Genomic DNA, 19,777 nt, shown 5'->3' on the forward strand with positions numbered 1-19,777 from the left:
TGGGTGATGAGGTTGTGTTGGGTTCCTATCCCCCCCCCCCCCCCGTTATCTCTCAGACTGGGGGCAACAGGATTCGCTACAAAGCCGCTTATATTCTCGCACTGCTGGTTCTGACTCATGAAACAGGGCAGCAGAAACCTGGTTATTAACAAACCTGGAAGAGAACCGACTTCTGCTACATTGTTGCAAGGGTTGGGAGCAGGGAATCCTGGGTAAGGGAGTTTATTTGCCTGCGGTGAGTGCTGCCCTCCTGCCCGCTCAGCTGGGATCCAGATGTCCCCCATAAACAGAAATCAGAACCGGGAAGCCTGGGTGGTCTCAGACAGGGGAGGGGGGGCTGGAACACTTCATTCATGCAAATGGTACAGGGGGAAACACAGATCCCCCCCGGGGGGGTTTCTACCCATGCTGAGATTTTGCTAATCAATGTTTGGGGGAGGGGGGGGGGCAGAAATGGCAGTTGGGGGGCACTCAGTGTGGGGATAGCAAGTAGCAAAACTCCATTGTTCCCCGCAAATGTATCACGGCTATAACTGTAGGGTAGTGTGTGTAGTAAGGCAAGAAGTAGCCGGTAAGGCCAGACACAGAATACAGCCCCAATGTAAAGAACAGGTCTATTGGGAAGGGGCTATAACTGTCGGGCAGTGTGTGTAGTAAGGCAAGGAGTGGCCGGTAAGGCTGACAGGACCGAATACAGCCCCAATGTAAAGAACAGGTCTATTGGGAAGGGGCTATAACTGTCGGGCAGAAGGCTGTAATGGTATCAGTTGGGGTTCAGGGCCCAGAGATTAGTTGGGGTACAGGGCCCCGATACTAACATAACCTTTATGAAATATGATGCTATTTAGGAAACTGCCATGATGCACCATGGCCACACCCCACTCATGGTTAGACACACCCACAGGCCTTACAAACCCAGCCCCTTTACCAATAATGCCCGGCTCCTAGTGTGGCCCCGGCTGTCTGGCTAAATAGGATCAGTTAGGAGGCAACGGGCCACTGGCAGAGAGATTGAACCGAATCATTAACCATTTAGTTGCCTGGAAGAGGGAGGTTCATACGGCGGCGACTCTGCGCTTATTCTGAGCAATTAGATCTGCAACAGCGAGCGGAAACCATTTGCTAATGAATTTACTCTTCCTCTAATGTATTCCAATGGGGCGACTGACTGCCATTACTAACCCTTTACTCTCTGCAGATTACTGCTAATTTGTTTGTTAAGCGTCAGGCAATCAACTCCCTGGGTTTGTTTAACCCTCTCAGTGCTGGGGCTCATTGGCTCAGCTACAGCTCTTACAGCACCTTGCTTTACTGCTATAGTTCCAGGGGTACCCAGGGCACAAATAAGCACTCACCCCAAATCCCCCCCTAACTGGCCTTCAGGCTGGGCCCCCTTAGCCCATAACAAGGTTACAGATATATAAAAATATTGGGGTAACAGTCACCCCGCTATAGTTCCAGGGGTACCCAGGGCACAAATAAGCACTCACCCCAAATCCCCCCCTAACTGGCCTTCAGGCTGGGCCCCCTTAGCCCATAACAAGGTTACAGATATATAGAAACATTGGGGTAACAGTCACCCTGCTATAGTTCCAGGGGTACCCAGGGCACAAATAAGCACTCACCCCAAATCCCCCCCTAACTGGCCTTCAGGCTGGGCCCCCTTAGCCCATAACAAGGTTACAGATATATAGAAACATTGGGGTAACAGTCACCCCGCTATAGTTCCAGGGGTACCCAGGGCACAAATAAGCACTCACCCCAAATCCCCCCCTAACTGGCCTTCAGGCTGGGCCCCCTTAGCCCATAACAAGGTTACAGATATATAGAAACATTGGGGTAACAGTCACCCCGCTATAGTTCCAGGGGTACCCAGGGCACAAATAAGCACTCACCCCAAATCCCCCCCTAACTGGCCTTCAGGCTGGGCCCCCTTAGCCCATAACAAGGTTACAGATATATAAAAATATTGGGGTAACAGTCACCCCGCTATAGTTCCAGGGGTACCCAGGGCACAAATAAGCACTCACCCCAAATCCCCCCCAACTGGCCTTCAGGCTGGGCCCCCTTAGCCCATAACAAGGTTACAGATATATAGAAACATTGGGGTAACAGTCACCCCGCTATAGTTCCAGGGGTACCCAGGGCACAAATAAGCACTCACCCCAAATCCCCCCCTAACTGGCCTTCAGGCTGGGCCCCCTTAGCCCATAACAAGGTTACAGATATATAGAAACATTGGGGTAACAGTCGCCCCGCTATAGTTCCAGGGGTACCCAGGGCACAAATAAGCACTCACCCCAAATCCCCCCCAACTGGCCTTCAGGCTGGGCCCCCTTAGCCCATAACAAGGTTACAGATATATAAAAATATTGGGGTAACAGTCACCCCGCTATAGTTCCAGGGGTACCCAGGGCACAAATAAGCACTCACCCCAAATCCCCCCCAACTGGCCTTCAGGCTGGGCCCCCTTAGCCCATAACAAGGTTACAGATATATAGAAACATTGGGGTAACAGTCACCCTGCTATAGTTCCAGGGGTACCCAGGGCACAAATAAGCACTCACCCCAAATCCCCCCCTAACTGGCCTTCAGGCTGGGCCCCCTTAGCCCATAACAAGGTTACAGATATATAGGAACATTGGGGTAACAGTCCCCCCGCTATAGTTCCAGGGGTACCCAGGGCACAAATAAGCACTCACCCCAAATCCCCCCCTAACTGGCCTTCAGGCTGGGCCCCCTTAGCCCATAACAAGGTTACAGATATATAGAAGCATTGGGGTAACAGTCACCCTGCTATAGTTCCAGGGGTACCCAGGGCACAAATAAGCACTCACCCCAAATCCCCCCCTAACTGGCCTTCAGGCTGGGCCCCCTTAGCCCATAACAAGGTTACAGATATATAGGAACATTGGGGTAACAGTCCCCCCGCTATAGTTCCAGGGGTACCCAGGGCACAAATAAGCACTCACCCCAAATCCCCCCCTAACTGGCCTTCAGGCTGGGCCCCCTTAGCCCATAACAAGGTTACAGATATATAGAAGCATTGGGGTAACAGTCACCCTGCTATAGTTCCAGGGGTACCCAGGGCACAAATAAGCACTCACCCCAAATCCCCCCTAACTGGCCTTCAGGCTGGGCCCCCTTAGCCCATAACAAGGTTACAGATATATAGAAACATTGGGGTAACAGTCGCCCTGCTGAGCCTCCATATTTGTGTCTCTCTGGGTTTCTCACTGTCACTTTATATCTGTAAAATGAGGGAAATTCTTCTAATCACTGAATATATTTTCGGTTTTCCCCCAAGAAGCAGCCGGAGCTCTGAGCTTGGGAATCAGATTCAGTTTGGAGTTGTATGAAATGACTAAAGCAATAAAATGGGAAATGTATCTTTATGGCATTGTTATGGGGTAGTTTGTCTCCATCTGCTGGTCACTAAGCAGAAAGCAAGGTGAACTTTCTGCATGATGGTTCTGTACTAAAACTCCCTATAAGACCCAGTTTAGGGGAATGACAAAACACCTGTGTGTACGAGCCCTAAGCAGAGATTCCAGTCTCCATGTAATACCGTTACAGGGTCAGAGCTCCAATCTGTGCATGTCCCTGGGCTGCTCTCTTTCCCAGTAGACTCCTCTGAAAGAAACTGTGAATTTTCCCACTGCTTTGATCACTACAGTCCAGGAATCACAGTACAATGTCTCCCTCTAGTGGCCAGAGGTGTATGAGGCTGCTGCCAGTAAAGGTTTTTATGGGAACCCTTCGTAGCCAAGTAGCCAACCCTGCCAGGCCATAGGAAAGAGAACAGCCCACACAGAGAATCAGAGCTCTGTACTTGGTGAATACGGAGACTGGATTACTTACCTGGGGGGTAGGATTGTACTGTACAGCTGGCAGTTTAGTATAAAGCACAGAAATCTTGGAACAATTTCCTTTATCTCTGACAGATTATTCTTTTTACTTCCGCAGCCTGAAGACCTGGAAGGGCAGAACCTTCATACATTCAAGGTGAAGACCTTTAAGAAGGTGAAATCGTGCAGCGTGTGCAAGCAGGCCATCACCAGAGAGGGCAGTGCGTGCCGGGGTAAGTGTGCCCCACAGGGAGGGGCCTGGGGGAAGAGGGTACCCAGCTAAATGGCAATTTTAATTGGGTAATATTAATGCTGAGGGTTTAAATACAAAGGGTACAGGGGGGGCTCTGCCCACATTAATTATTGGAGTTAAACCATTTTGCAATGCTCAGGATCCTAATGACAAGTAGCGGGTTGTGAGGTTTGTAGTTCAGCATCATTTAGGCTTGTGTGAAATCATGGGATTGCTAATTTTCTTGGGTGATTTTGGTTTTATTACAACTCTGTTAATTCTGCTAGCAGGGTGACACCTAGTGGTTGGTTTGAGCAATGCGCACAGAAGTCAGATCCCTGGTCCGTTCCTGTTCCAACTGATTGAACTGTTTGCTAAGGGCCACACTGGGGTTCCTGGGGCCCAAATCCTGTGCTCTGCATTACCTCTAAATTCCTGCAGTCCCTGCGTGCAAAAATGATAATTTCTGCTACTTTTTAAAAATCTCTCTGTCATGAGGGTTCGGCCAGTACTGAATCGTTGTTTTGCCCATAAAACCTTCTATTCATCTTCACTTTGTTGTGTCCGTTGGTTTCCTACATTGTGTCTGACTGTGTGGCTTATAGGGGGCATTTCTAGCAGCTGTTTTCATGATACTCCAGAGACTGGGTATTGCTGTGAGTTTCAGCCTTTAGGCCTCCGGCCGCTGAGTTTACAATGTAACAGTTGAGACTTCAGGAGGAAAGGTCTTAGGGGAGACTGGAATTGGGGGGTGGGGGGCTGTAATTAGTTCATTTCTCCTGTAATTGATTTATTTCAAGCAATACTGCTATAGCCCACAAGAGGGCAGCACAGTACATGCAATATAGAGCTTGAAATACTGCCTGATGATAAAGGAGAGATATTGAATGATCTGTGATGAACTAAAGTGACTTAAAAACATTTAGCAAGTTTTCCCCGTCCCTCGTGGGCAATAACCCGACTTCCACGCCATTTATAATATTTAGCAGCTGTCAGATTTTCCAGTAATGGGAAATATATGATTTATTCTTATCTTTCCAAGAGTCAGCTCCCCCCTATGTCTCTGCTACATTGTTTCAAGAATCAGAACCAGCAGCATAGACTATAAACAGCCAGACAGATACTGCTTTCAACAGCAATTACACTGACAAATAACTTTGTCTATAGAAAGCGAGGAATGCCTGTAAATTGGGACGTTGCTTAGAATTCCCTTTGTGCTCTGACCGGGACACAAAGTGCATTGTGGGAAGTCGCATGTTAATGCAGAATGGAAGGTTTTTAAGTGCAAAGGAATTGATAGTAAGGTTGCAGTTCAGCCATTTCACACTAGGTGGCAGTGTTGTACCTGCAAATACTGCCAAGCTTCTTGGAATGTCATCAATGCAATGTAGAGAGCAATAACATGAGGGAGGGGGGAGTCCATAGAAAACCAGGTGTTACTGAACTACAACTTCCAGAACCCCCAGAGCTGCAGCTTCTCAGGTTTCAGAACCTTAGGGCTTCAATTCCTCGTAGGAGGAAATATTAGGAATAGTAACAGCGGGCGCCTTGCCCTTTCCTCCAGCCACTCCGGGCAGCAGGGATTCAGTTCAGACCAGTTCAGCGCCCCCCACGTTGCCATTAACTCACCTGATAAACGCGGCGGAGAATTCCCTGCCCTCATTAACCTGCTCTCAACCAATCACAGGGCAGGGAACGAAGGCAGCAAAACGAGGCGCAGAGGGCACCGAGGGCACAGGGAGACATTCAATGGGCGGAAATCCTGCCCGAGACCAGCAGGGGGCGGAAGTTGCTGGGCACAGAGAGGGCAGTGATATGAATTTAATTCATATATATAGAAGTGGAAAAATGTCACCACTTATTGGTTGCTATGGGTTACTGCCCAGTGTTTATAAATGAGCCCCAGTGTTGCCCCTTTGCCCGACTGTGTGCCCAAGCAACTGATACCCTCTGTAACACACCCATGGGTGCCCTGTACACCGCACATACCAGCAGGTTAAGGCGGAGCTGCAGCTGGCCTACTGAGTGTAGCACCGCTATGAGCAACATGCTCCTATGCACATAATGGTGAGCTACAGTGCTGTGGGTGCCAGGTCGGTGCCAGTTAGGTGCTGCCCGTCGCTGCTGTAGGGGGTGAGGCCGCTGCCCAGGGACAGACTGATTCATTATAAAGCAATGGGGGGGGGAGAGGGGGAGAGGGGATGTCGTAATGAGCATCACTTATTCTGCCCCGAGCAAGGAATCTGCCCCCTGGGGGGAACCTGCATCCAAACCCTGAGCTGAACCAGGAACGAGAGGGAACGGGGGCCATAAATGTACCGGGGGCCGGAGGGATGGAGGAATGTGGCAGAACTCTCCCCTCTCTCTGTTTATTCCTCCCAGTCGCTCACTTCCAAACAAGGCTCTGCGCCGGCTCCATGGCCCTTTATGGGAAGCTCCGCCGTCGGCACATTCGCCGCCATACTGATCCCTTTAACCCTCTCATGACCGGGATACAGGAGGGTCTATAAACCCATTGGAATGAGTATCCCCCCCCCTCCTGCCCTTGTCTGGACCCCATTTGTTCCAACGCTCAGAACCCAGAGAATGGATCTTGTACCCTAGTACTGCCCCAGGGCGCCTATACCCCATACCTGGCACACAGTTAAAGAGAGAGAGTGCCCTGTTGCCCCCTGTTCCCGCCTCACTCAGGATGCAGGGGGCAAGTGGGCGGGATGCCCGGATGTTGGGCAGGCTGACAGGCCAATGTGCTGGGCGGACACATCTCTGACCTTCACCGACCAATCCCAAGTGCAATTTCAGCTTACGCCGGGGTATTTACAGACAGTAATGTATCACCGGTATCCGCCAGATGGTGCCCCACCCGGGGTGCCCGGGGCAAGTGGCTGCAGCTGCAGGGTTGGCATCTCATATAGACCCCCTGCCCCTCCCTCGCCCACAATACAAAGCTTGGAGTCTTCCATCCCTGAGCCAGCTGGCCTACTGAGTACAGCAAATACTCCCCAGTATCTCCTACTGCAGAGTGGGGGTCACCTGTATGGAAGGGTAACTGCGCTGATTTCTGCCCCCCCGGGGGAAACGTCAGTGTCACTTTCCCTTTAAGTGGTTTCCCTGGCTCAGTACCCGGCCGGTCCCTTCCTCTCCTTGGGCCGTTTCCGCACTCGGACTCCCAGCCGCGCAGGGAGGAAGCCGGTATTGTCCGCAGCTAAATGGGCTTTTCCTCCCCAGTGAAAGATCGGAAAGTGAGTGCGCGGCCGCCGTGCTCCTGATAACGCCATTGGCTCGGGCAGAGACCCCAGCGGCGCTCGGGGTGGGACCCTCTCTCCTTCTCCTGCTGGAAATGCAGCTTGTGACATTGTGCCCTTTATATGTGACATCATTAGGGAGGGGCCCAATCCCTGCTGCCCAATCCCTGCTGCCCAATCCCTGCTGCCCAATCCCTGCTGCCCATCATCATCCTCTTATTTAGTCCTGTCAGTAAGTGGCCCCACCGTGGGCATCTGGGCAGCAAGTGAAATGGGGCCCTCTCAGCCCTGATCTACCCCCCCCCTGTTATCCCAATACCCTGCCTTTGTTTCTCTTGGGGGTCCCCCTCTGTCATGTGGCCCTTGACTGGAGAACCCCCCCGAGTGGCTGCACAAACACTGATATTCTTGGAGGCCCCCAGGGAGGGAGACCTGGTAGCCATTACTAATAGAAATAAGCCCATTGGTACCCAGTGGCACCAGAGGTTCCCAGACTGGGTGTGAGCAGCCTAGTCCTAATGCCCGTGGGGCTACTGTCTGTGGGGCTACTGTCTGTGGGGCTACTGTCTGTGGGGCTACTGTCTGTGGGGCTACTGTCTGTGGGGCTACTGTCTGTGGGGCTACTGTCTGTGGGGCTACTGTCCGTGGGGCTACTGTCCGTGGGGCTACTGTCCGTGGGGCTACTGTCTGTGGGGCTACTGTCTGTGGGGCTACTGTCCGTGGGGCTACTGTCTGTGGGGCTACTGTCTGTGGGGCTACTGTCTGTGGGGCTACTGTCTGTGGGGCTACTGTCCGTGGGGCTACTGTCTGTGGGGCTACTGTCTGTGGGGCTACTGTCTGTGGGGCTACTGTCCGTGGGGCTACTGTCCGTGGGGCTACTGTCCGTGGGGCTACTGTCTGTGGGGCTACTGTCTAACCAGGCACCTCCCATCCCATTGGGTTTAATGAAACCCCCGGTGCCATTGGTGACTGGCAGACTCCAATAAACTTAATGGGGGGGGCACATGGGTGGTTTTTGGGTGCCAAGTAGGCAGCGGTGCAACTTCAGGGCCCAAAAGAATTGTTTTTGTGACCCCCCAGCCCACACAAAATTAGGGGTGACGTATGACACCCCCTTTTTGCAGGGTTGGCACCCCCTATAGTTATGCCATGACTCCTCTGGGAGCATCCCTGGAGGGGGGGGGGGCACATGTTGGGACCAATGATTTTCTGGAGCCTGGAATGACAGTAAATAAATCTTAACTTTCCCTTTAGAGCTGTGAGTCTGGGAATGGCACTGGGGGTTATGGGAGCTGCTGGGAGTTGTAGTGCAGCAGGCTGGGGGTTGGGTGTGGGTTGGGGGGGCACGTACAGAGGCAGATGTGAGAGAGGGGCAAATACAATGTGGCCTTTGTGTGCGTCGGCCCCGCACCTGGCAAAACGTACGGAGACTCAGCCGGGAAATAGCAGCTTTGCCCCCAGCCCCTCTGCCATGCGCACCCCATCAAGTGGCCCCTTTCACATAAGGAGAGGGGGCATCAGTTAAATGGGGGGGCAGGAGTGGAACTGAGGAGGTTAGTGGTTTCCTGGTTCTGATCCGACCCAGGAGGAATTGTGCAATGGTGGTTGAAATGCTTTAATGGAAAGCACCCTGGCACCCTGTCCGTCTGTCACTGCTCCTGGTATGGGTGCCAGGCAGGCCGGGTGCATTACAGGTGGGCACAGGCAGACAGGGGGGCTTTGCCTTTATTCAGTGCTGGGCTGAACAGGGGGGCCCTGAGCGCCACAGCAAATGGCACCTTATGGGCATTATGCCTGGCACCTACCGACTCATGAGCATAAGTACCCGAGTGTAACTGCCAGCTTAGTGCAACTCACTGAGTATCTGCCCCACACCGGCCATCGGGGAGGGATTAGAAGCCTTGTTTGTTTTGGGTGTGTAGGCCTGTGGCCCCCGGGGGATACAAACCAGAGGCCCCAGGCAGTGAGTATCAGGGGCCGGGGGGGGCACAGGTTACAATGCAGCCAGTCTTTCCCAGGGTGAGGCTACGGCTCTAACCACCCTACCTGTGCACAGGGGGCCAGCATTGGCCAATGGCCAGCGTGTGAGTGAGGGGGCGGGCAGGGGGGCATTCTGTGTGCCTGAGATCCTTACGATAAACTGCCTGCCAGATATCACTGCTGGGGCTCCGTCAGGAAGGATTTTAACCTCTCGTCTCCCTGTTTTCCTTCCCCGCAGTTTGCCGATTGTCGTGCCACAGAAAATGTGAAGCCAAGGTAAGTGGCAAATTAAATTCAATCGCTTTGCACCTTTATGCAACAACTGTCGCACTTACCCTTTAATGTGGGGGAAGCTGGGAAATTCTGGTTCCGGGGAGATTTCGCTAAATGGATTTATGACCCCGGTACGGAGAGGGGCAAAGAGCTGACGCTTCCTGATTAAAGGGGAACTGCAGCACCAATGTGCAGGGGGAGAGTTTTTCTGGCTGAACCCTTATCCAGTAGATACTCTTTTGGGGGTTCAGCAATGGGGAATGGGGAAGCTGATGGGGGTCATGGGCACAGGGGCACACAGAATGAATGGTGTATCAGCGAGCAGCCAATCACAATGGGCATTAACTGAATGTGCTAATGAGATTAACCAATCGGATGCACCGGTTCAACTAAGTATAAAGTGACTGTTGTTGGTGCCGGCACACACAATGTTATAATAGCCGGTAGAAGTGGCATTGCCCATAATGCCAATATAACTGGGGCCCTTTCTCCTTATATAGCAGAGCTCCCCCCCGGGGGGTTGAGTTATTGCCCCACTTGCCTGTCTGGATCACCTGACCCTACTGAATTGATGAATTGTGCCTCTGGCTATGCCCCTGGTTCCCCCTAGATGCCCCCATTATGCCAAAAGTTCAACAACGAGCCACCCAGATGCTTCACTCACTCTCCGCCCCTTTTGTGGCCTGTGAATTGTCCCTCTGCATTTCTTGGGGCCCCCCCTGTGACACTGGGCCCCTAACTGAAATACCCCCCAGATTGCACCCTGATAAAAAGTCTCAAATAGTCATTTCTTACTATTTATCTGTGCAACTGTTCCACAATATAATCAGTGACGTAACAATGCGTAATGCTGCGAGCAGTTTCCCAGTGACTACACTGGTCAGACTGGGAATTTCAACTGTCTCAATGGTGATCCAGTCACCCCTCTCCACCCATCACCAATTCCCATGTTAATCTAAGGGGAGACACTGTGCCAAGGGGTGACAGGTGGATACCAGTCATGGCTACCCAGCCTTCAGTTTGACAGTAGCCCAATGGCCATTACTATCCGAGTGAATGGGGAAAGATCTGCAGCGATGCCCATTGTGCCGTCACCATAAAACACTCGGGTAGAAGTAAAAGCCTCTGCGACTCATGTTTCCAGGGCCCCCCGAGCATATAAACCAGTTTTCTTATCCTTAATGACATCGAGCGGTTGTTGCGGATCCATCAGCGGCCAACAAAGAGCTCAATAAAACGTATTTGCTATTAAAAGCGCCGCAGTTTTCCAGTCCATAAACCTGTCGTTGCCAGTGCCGCGGGGGCCCCTCGTGCCGCCCCGAGGATGTCAGGAGAGAGCATCTTTATGGCCTCACCGGCTGACTGATCTGTTTGCTTTGGGTTAATGTTCTTGTTATTAATGGCCGGGCCTCCGGAGTGACCCATAATGCACCTCTCTGGGACGTTCCGAGGCTGCTCAGTTAATGAGTCTTACCTCACCCGCCAACCATCTTCTCCCGCATTCCTGGGTAGGAGCTGTTGGCACACGTTCGCCATCACCTGCTTCTGCCAAGATGTTTAGAAAAACAGCTTTTATCTTGATTTTTTTTCAATACTGTAGGTCTTCTGGTCAATATAAAGGGTGAAATTGGGGGTGGGGGGGGCACTGCTGGTTATATTCCAGGGGTGACTGTCAGGGGATGCTGGGAGATGTAGTAGCAACATTTAGAGGTTCTCCATGCAATGCTAATATTATTTAGATACATAGATGTTGACAGATACGTTGATGATGTTTTCTCCTGACCAACCACCCATTATATAAACCCATTGGCCTTGGGGCCAGATCATGTATAGAAGTTCCCACGTATAGAAGTTCCCACGTATAGAAGTTCCCACGTATAGAAGTTCCCACGTATAGAAGTTCCCACGTATAGAAGTTCCCACGTATAGAAGTTCCCACGTATAGAAGTTCCCACGTATAGAAGTTCCCACGTATAGAAGTTCCCACGTATAGAAGTTCCCCTGTATAGAAGTTCCCCTGTATAGAAGTTCCCACGTATAGAAGTTCCCACGTATAGAAGTTCCCACGTATAGAAGTTCCCACGTATAGAAGTTCCCACGTATAGAAGTTCCCACGTATAGAAGTTCCCCTGTATAGAAGTTCCCCTGTATAGAAGTTCCCCGGTATAGAAGTTCCCCGGTATAGAAGTTCCCCGGTATAGAAGTTCCCCGGTATAGAAGTTCCCCCGTATAGAAGTTCCCCCGTATAGAAGTTCCCCCGTATAGAAGTTCCCCCGTATAGAAGTTCCCATTTACAGAAGTTCTCCCTTGTGGAACAGTTCCTTCCGTGCACAGTGGGGCAATGGGAGTGCAGAGTAGCCGGGAGTCCATTAATGACTTTACTGGAAGGATAACCAAACCCCACATAAAACTCAAATCTTGGCTTCGATCGAAAAGTGACACCTTATAAATAAACGGAACCCCAGTAAGTCGTGAGTCAGAACCCACCACCAGCTGGATCAGGAACGGAAACATTCTGTTCTGTACATCTGTGTTGGATTCTGTAAGTTTGCCTTGGCTTTCCATTGGCTCCCAGCTCCCACTGTGTGTGCGCTGTGCTGCTCTATGTAAGTAAGAACCTACTGGGTCAGGGAAAGGCAATGTTCTATCCGGTTGTGTTGGCAGAACTGTAGTTTGCAGCTCAGATGGAAACCATTGGCTCAATTAAATGCCCCTACACTATCTGTCGGTTCCCTTAGTTATTTATCCAGACATCTCCAAACTTTCAGTACAAGGCTTCCAGACCTTGATGGTTCTAGAAGGGTTCCTGGACAGTTGGAACAGTCATTCTCAAACTGTGAAGCTGACCCCCCTAGAGGGGCCTAGAGCCTTGCCTGTTGGTTGGGTGCAGGCAAGGTCAATTTGGGGAGAATGTCTACCTGTTCTACTTGATGAATCCTGGAGCCCCAAATTGAATGAGTTTGAATGAGGACTGTGCTATTTAGGGGGCTGTGGGCCTAGTAGGCGTTCAACCTTATTAAGGGTCAAACTTTGGACCTTGAAAGCTGGCTGTCAACAAAACAAAAAGGTTCTAGGTGACTCAAACTATTGAATGATCTACAGATAGTTCTTAAAGATGATTTTACACTGTGCAGGAGATGATTATGTCCTAGAAATCCATGATGTACATTAAAGAGGCCACATAACAGCAGATCCTCATGATTGTTCCTAAAGCCCCCTATGGAGTAAGGCCTCCTAATTGTTCTAGAACCCTGTTGATGATTCTTGAAATTGTAGTCCAGCAACATTTTGGGCCACAGTGTTAAGAAACAGGGTTCTAGTTGGCGTATGATCTCCAGATCTCTGTAGAACATCATTGTACTCCACTAGGACTCAAATACATACGAGAATCTTCAGATGGGAGGGCAAGTTTGGGGAGGGCAAGCTGACAGCTGACAGATCCCATTCGCCATCCTCCTCTTTTTACAAGGCCATGGCCGTCTGCCTCATAAACTTAATGAGGATCCTGCCACAGGTTGAGGCCATTACCTATCCGCTGTGTGGGGTCACGGGGGGGGGGTTCCAGATGGAGCTAGAAACACTTTCATGGCCCATTATTTGCCTGACTGCCTACACATGGCAGGGATTAAGGGAATACAGATAAATAGTCCCAAGATCCCCATTTCTTCCCAGTGCCGCCCAGATACTTTGGGTTAACTTTTAGCATGATATAGAGAGTAATATTCTGAGACAATTTGCAGTTGGTCTTCATTTTTTAATTATTTGTAGTTTTTTAGTTATTAAGTTTTCAGTTCAGGAGCTCTCCGATTTGGTTGTTGTTTGGTTGCTAGGGTCCAAGTTACCTTAGTAACCAGGGAGTGTTTTGGATGAGAGGCTGGTATACGAATAGGGGAGGGGCTGAATAGAAAAGTAAGTTATAAAAAGTAACAATAACAATAAAACTGGAGCCTCACAGAGCAATAGGGTTTGGTTGCCGGGGTCAGTGACCCCCATTTGAAAGCTGCTAATAATTCAAAAACTATAACATATAAATAATGAAGACCAATTCAAAAGTTGCTTACAATAGATCATTCTATAACATACTACAAGTGAACCGCCCCTCTAAAGGGGTAAGGTGGGAACTTCTTGCCCAAATAATTGCCCCCCTGAAACATTCACTTACAGCCAAGGGTCCCCTATAAGGCCTGTCTCTATAAGGCCTGTCTCTATAAGGCCTGTCTCTATAAGGCCTGTCTCTATTAGGCCTGTCTCTATAAGGTCTGTCTCAATAAGGCCTGTCTCTATTAGGTCTGTCTCTATAAGGCCTGTCTCTATTAGGTCTGTCTCTATAAGGCCTGTCTCTAAAGAGGAGACTGTTGGTAACCCGACCCCATGTTTCTATAGAAAGCCACTCTCCATTCATAGAGGCCACCAGGTGTTGCTAAGTGTCACCCTCGGCAACCCTCTCATTTTGGGATTAGGTGCCTGGGAGTTCCATTGACTGGAGGAGAATGAGGCCCCCAAGGGTTCCAGGACGTAACATTACGCGGGGGCACGGGGAACGGACTGAATACGGGGATATTGGTGGGAGAATTTCGCCTGAAGGATGTGAAAGGGAATTGCAGGAGACGAGGGGTTAATGCTGCATCATCTGGTAGCCATTAGGGCCGCAGGGAATCTCCATGTCCCGAGTCTCGGCATCGCTTTGTAACCTCTGGAGGGATTGGCTGGGGGTCACGGCGGTTATGAGAAACTCGCAGGGACGCGTCACGCTAATCGTTTTTCTATCTCTCACTGGGGACGGAACGTTCGGAAGGAACAGGAATGTTTGTAGGAAATGCCGTGATTGGCTTCTGGCCGCCTATATGTATAAGGGGTGGATCTCATTTACCTTTAATGTCTCATCCAATCAGTGTTATTGTTATACTTGTATAACTGCACAGGACCTTTTAATACTAGCTGCTGATTGGTCGCTGTAGGGTTACAGCAGTGGCGCATATTGCTTTATGGCTGTGTAATGTGGCCCACTGGATCATGTACGGAAGCCTGGAGGGGGCTCTCGGGATTAGGAATGATGGGGCTTTGTGAATACGTGTTTGGCGTTGGCGAGGGACGAGCAACCGGATTGGCTGCTGTTTAATCCCCATTTACTGATATCTACGAGGAAATCGAGAGGCGTAAATTGGGCAGTGACTCAGGCCGTTCCCACCCGGGGAAGCACTGGGGGGGCGAGGGGGGGTTGTGTGGAAAAAACGCTTTATTAAGTGCGAGAGGGATCCGTCCAGCAGCCGCGTGCGTTCTACTTTTCCATGAACTCAATGTGGGAATTGGGCTTCACTGGGCTGTGCCCCCCCTCGGCTGTGCCCCCCCTCGGCTGTGCCCCCCCTCGGCTGTGCCCCCCCTCGGCTGTGCCCCCCCTCTGCCCCATTCATCTCTCTATCTTCTCTCTTCTAATGCCCACATACCCAACCTACCAATCTGTTCTACTGTGTCTAATGCCCACATACCCCACCCTATGTATCTACCAATCTGTTCTAATGCCCACATATCCCACCCTATATACCTACCAATCTATTCTAATGCCCACATATCCCACCCTATGTACCTACCAATCTATTCTACTGTGTCTAATGCCCACATACCCACCCTATGTACCTACCAATCTATTCTACTGTGTCTAATGCCCACATATCCCACCCTATGTACCTACCAATCTGTTCTACTGTGTCTAATGCCCACATACCCACCCTATGTACCTACCAATCTGTTCTACTGTGTCTAATGCCCACATACCCACCCTATCTACCTACCAATCTGTTCTACTGTGTCTAATGCCCACATACCCACCCTATGTACCTACCAATCTGTTCTACTGTGTCTAATGCCCACATACCCACCCTATGTACCTACCAATCTGTTCTACTGTGTCTAATGCCCACATACCCACCCTATGTACCTACCAATCTGTTCTACTGTGTCTAATGCCCACATACCCACCCTATGTACCTACCAATCTGTTCTACTGTGTCTAATGCCCACATACCCACCCTATGTACCTACCAATCTGTTCTACTGTGTCTAATGCCCACATACCCACCCTATGTACCTACCAATCTGTTCTACTGTGTCTAATGCCCACATACCCACCCTATGTACCTACCAATCTGTTCTACTGTGTCTAATGCCCACATACCCACCCTATGTACCTACCAATCTGTTCTAATGCCACCTAGTCCCTCCCTTCTGCTTCACTGCAGCTGAACTCCCCACTATCTTACATAGATACAATCCTACTATTGCTGCCCAAACTGCACCCTCCCTGAGTTCAATACCGCGCTCCAACCCCACCAGTTCTGCTTGTGCCCACTCACATCATCCTTCTGCCACCCCCAGTCTAACCGTGCCACTTTACCCCACACCATCCCAATATTTTGCTTCACTCACCCACTAAACTTTCCACCATGCTCCAGTTTTCTGTTACCCACTTATCCAATCCTTGTGATTTACCAACACAAAACTCTCCAATTTTGCCCTCTTTTACCAATGTCAATGAATGCCCCCCCCCCCCCCAGCCTGCCCTTCTGCTCAGCTCCCACCCAGCTCTCTGCAACATAGGAATTCTTACTAAACCCCACCTCACTGCACTGCACTTACCCCACCCTAATAACCTATGATTAGTATCCATCTTCATTAAGCTCTTTATTACACTGGCACACCGCCCATACTTTTCATACTTTTCTTTACCCCCTGCATAAACCTTTTGCTCCATTGTCTTCTCTTCTTTTGCTCCTTTTCTTCTCACACCTTAAGCTCTTTATCCATGTGGTTTCCCCTCCTACTCCATTCCTACTCCATTCCTACTCCATTCCTGCTCCATTCCTGCTCCATTCCTGCTCCATTCCTCCTCCATTCCTACTCCATTCCTGCTCGATTCCTGCTCGATTCCTGCTCCATTCTACTCCATTCCTCCTCCATTCCTCCTCCATTCTACTCCATTCCTACTCCATTCTTACTACTTTCTACTCCATTCCTACTCCATTCTTACTACTTTCTACTCCATTCCTACTCCATTCCTGCTCCATTCCTACTCCATTCCTGCTCGATTCCTGCTCGATTCCTGCTCCATTCTACTCCATTCCTACTCCATTCTTACTACTTTCTACTCCATTCCTACTCCATTCCTGCTCCATTCCTGCTCGATTCCTGCTCGATTCCTGCTCCATTCTACTCCATTCCTCCTCCATTCTACTCCATTCCTACTCCATTCTTACTACTTTCTACTCCATTCCTACTCCATTCTTGCTCCATTCCTGCTCCATTCCTACTCCATTTCTACTCCATTTCTACTCCATTCCTACTCCATTCCTACTCCATTCCTACTCCATTCCTACCCCAGTCCTACTCCATTCCTACTCCATTCCTACTCCATCCATCCCTTGCCCCCTTCTCCCCGGGGCTCCCTTCCCTCGCTCCCTGCTTATCCTGAATCCACAGGAACCCTCTGTTCCGCCATTGAGTCACTGCATGTTCTGGATGGACTTTTTTACCGGGACCCCCCCATTCTCACTGCTCCTATCTCATGTTATGTTTCACCTGATTCTGCCAGATATTCAGCAGTTCTGTACAATTAGACTGTTTTGCTAATTATTTAACGTGCAAATAAAAAACGTTAGCCAGCAGAACACAAGGAGTGATTTCTATTGGATAAATAATGGACTGTGGGCCCCTACACTTTCTGTGGCCCCGCAGAGAAGCCCTGATATCCATGTAGGCTCCACTTGCTGTAGAACTACAGCTTGCAGCTCCCCACTAGTCCTCATCAGTGAAAACTAAACCTTGGGTCATACATAATGGATGGGCCCCAGAGGGTTGTTTTGTCCTGGGCGCCACCACTGCTAGTGTAAAGGCTTCCGTGGATAAAAGAGAGAGATCCGTTATGGGGGAGCACTGGGGGGCAGAGGTGTATAAGGCTGTATTCCAACATAGCAGTAGCGCAGGCTCATAATCATCAAGTACAAGGGGGGACAGAAGGGAACCCCTTCTCTGTGTCCAGTTTTGGATAAATAGAATTATAAAAGGAAAGTAATGGGAATAATACACAAAGCTGCTGCTGAATGGGAGAGACGGATTAAGGCCACATGAACCCCCCCGGGCAGGGTTGGCATTTGTGGGCCACATCTTATACTGCCGGGGGAATATTTGCTTTGCTGTTGCTCTGATGGGGGCTCCCCATTCCTGGCACTAATTTGGGTCCCCAGAACGAATGAGACCATTGGCCCGTTATTCTGCTTCTGGCTATAAAGAAGCAAAGGGCAACAAGTATCCATAACTACTTACCCAACTGGCAGCTCCAGGGGTACGTAGCCTGCAGCCCGTAGCACTAACACTGGGGGCTCCGTCTTGGTTAAATAAGATTTATGAACCATTTAATGGAATAATTCCCCCCCCCCAATGCAGATATACAAACCATGGACAATGTTCTGTTTTGTACAATGGATTTATATAATGTGCGGCTAAGTGACTGCAGATTGTTGGGCACAGAGAGTCGCGTTCCAAGATGATTCTGTTGTTTTCCATCGGCCTTAACAGCGGCGTTGTTACCCCCAAGCGCTCAAATGCAAGTCCAGATGTGGGTAATAACCGAGATGTTTACTTCTGGGAGCAATTCCTTGCCCAATTGTGTGTGTGCGTTGATTGGGGCAGGGCGTAATTACCAAACAGATTGGGCAATTGCTGAGCACAAGGCTGCAGGCTGGGTTATACAGAACTCTGAGTATCACTCATGTATTATAAGGGATAATGTACCCCCTACTGTAAATGATAAGGATATTAGCAGTCACTGAGGGGTTCTGTGCCCCCCATATAAAGGCACAAGGCTGCAGGCTGAGTTATACAGGGAACTCTGAGTATCACTCATGTATTATAAGGGATAATGTACCCCCTACTGTAAATGATAAGGATATTAGCAGTCACTGAGGGGTTCTGTGCCCATATAAAGGCACAAGGCTGCAGGCTGAGTTATACAGGGAACTCTGAGTATCACTCATGTATTATAAGGGATAATGTACCCCCTACTGTAAATGATAAGGATATTAGCAGTCACTGAGGGGTTCTGTGCCCATATAAAGGCACAAGGCTGCAGGCTGAGTTATACAGGGAACTCTGAGTATCACTCATGTATTATAAGGGATAATGTACCCCCTACTGTAAATGATAAGGATATTAGAAGTTCTGTGAAGTGCGACCAAGCGGGAATATTTTCTCGCCTACAGGAAGTCATTGGGGAAATCGTCTCTGGTTGGAATCAAACAGATCAATATGTTGAGTGTTTCCTCTTGTCTTTCCATTGTGGCTGCTGTTACACGTTGCTACTGGCCCCAGTGGGAGTTTGTGGGGCCCGACATTCACATGTAATTCTATTAGTGACAATATATAAACACAGACAGGAGCCTTCTCGTAAGTGGGATGTGAGCAGCCGTGTAACAGCACCAAATAAAGGCATTATGGGATGTGTTCTGCATCAATAATGCCAATATATGTTCTGTTCCTATGTTTTATGGAAGGCAGTTAAAATGTCTTTCTTTACTCCCGATATGTTACATTCCCTCTGTGCTTTTATATCTCTGTGGGGGCTGCCATAGTGTTCCCCTTAGACAGTACAGTATGGGGGTACAGCTTATTGTGTGCCCAGAACATTCCTTCTCTGTATATTTGTATTTATACATATGGGTAGGGGGTGCCATAGTGTTTCCCTTAGACAGTACAGTATGGGGGTACAGCTTATTGTGTGCCCAGAACATTCCTTCTCTGTATATTTGTATTTATACATATGGGTAGGGGGTGCCATAGTGTTTCCCTTAGACAGTACAGTATGGGGGTACAGCTTATTGTGTGCCCAGAACATTCCTTCTCTGTATATTTGTATTTATACATATGGGTAGGAGGTGCCATAGTGTTTCCCTTAGACAGTACAGAATGAGGGTACAGCTTATTGTGTGCCCAGAACATTCCTTATCTGTATATTTGTATTTATACATATGGGTAGGGGGCGCCATAGTGTTCCCCTTAGACAGTACAGTATGGGGGTACAGCTTATTGTGTGCCCAGAACATTCCTTCTCTGTATATTTGTATTTATACATATGGGTAGGGGGTGCCATAGTGTTTCCCTTAGACAGTACAGTATGGGGGTACAGCTTATTGTGTGCCCAGAACATTCCT

At 49.6% G+C, this 19,777-nt stretch overlaps 2 protein-coding genes across 6 annotated transcripts in view; one reads left to right on the top strand and one right to left on the bottom strand.

The window, feature by feature from the left end:
* LOC116407773 overlaps window positions 1–19,777 on the bottom strand; it is an 880,143-nt gene that overhangs the window by 645,115 nt on the left and 215,251 nt on the right. The gene's annotated exons all lie outside the window — the stretch shown is intronic.
* The window catches only part of tns1 (tensin 1), a 244,620-nt gene that overhangs the window by 70,145 nt on the left and 154,698 nt on the right, over window positions 1–19,777 (top strand). For all 5 annotated transcript variants that reach the window (XM_031893769.1, XM_031893771.1, XM_031893772.1 and 2 more), the window contains exons 2-3: window positions 3,967–4,081; window positions 9,544–9,581. In XM_031893769.1, coding sequence (XP_031749629.1) covers window positions 3,967–4,081; window positions 9,544–9,581 — 153 coding nt within the window. The remainder of the gene's footprint in view (window positions 1–3,966; window positions 4,082–9,543; window positions 9,582–19,777) is intronic.

The sequence above is a fragment of the Xenopus tropicalis genome, chromosome 9 (assembly GCF_000004195.4).
Source record: "Xenopus tropicalis strain Nigerian chromosome 9, UCB_Xtro_10.0, whole genome shotgun sequence".
Classification (NCBI taxonomy): Eukaryota; Metazoa; Chordata; class Amphibia; order Anura; family Pipidae; genus Xenopus; species Xenopus tropicalis.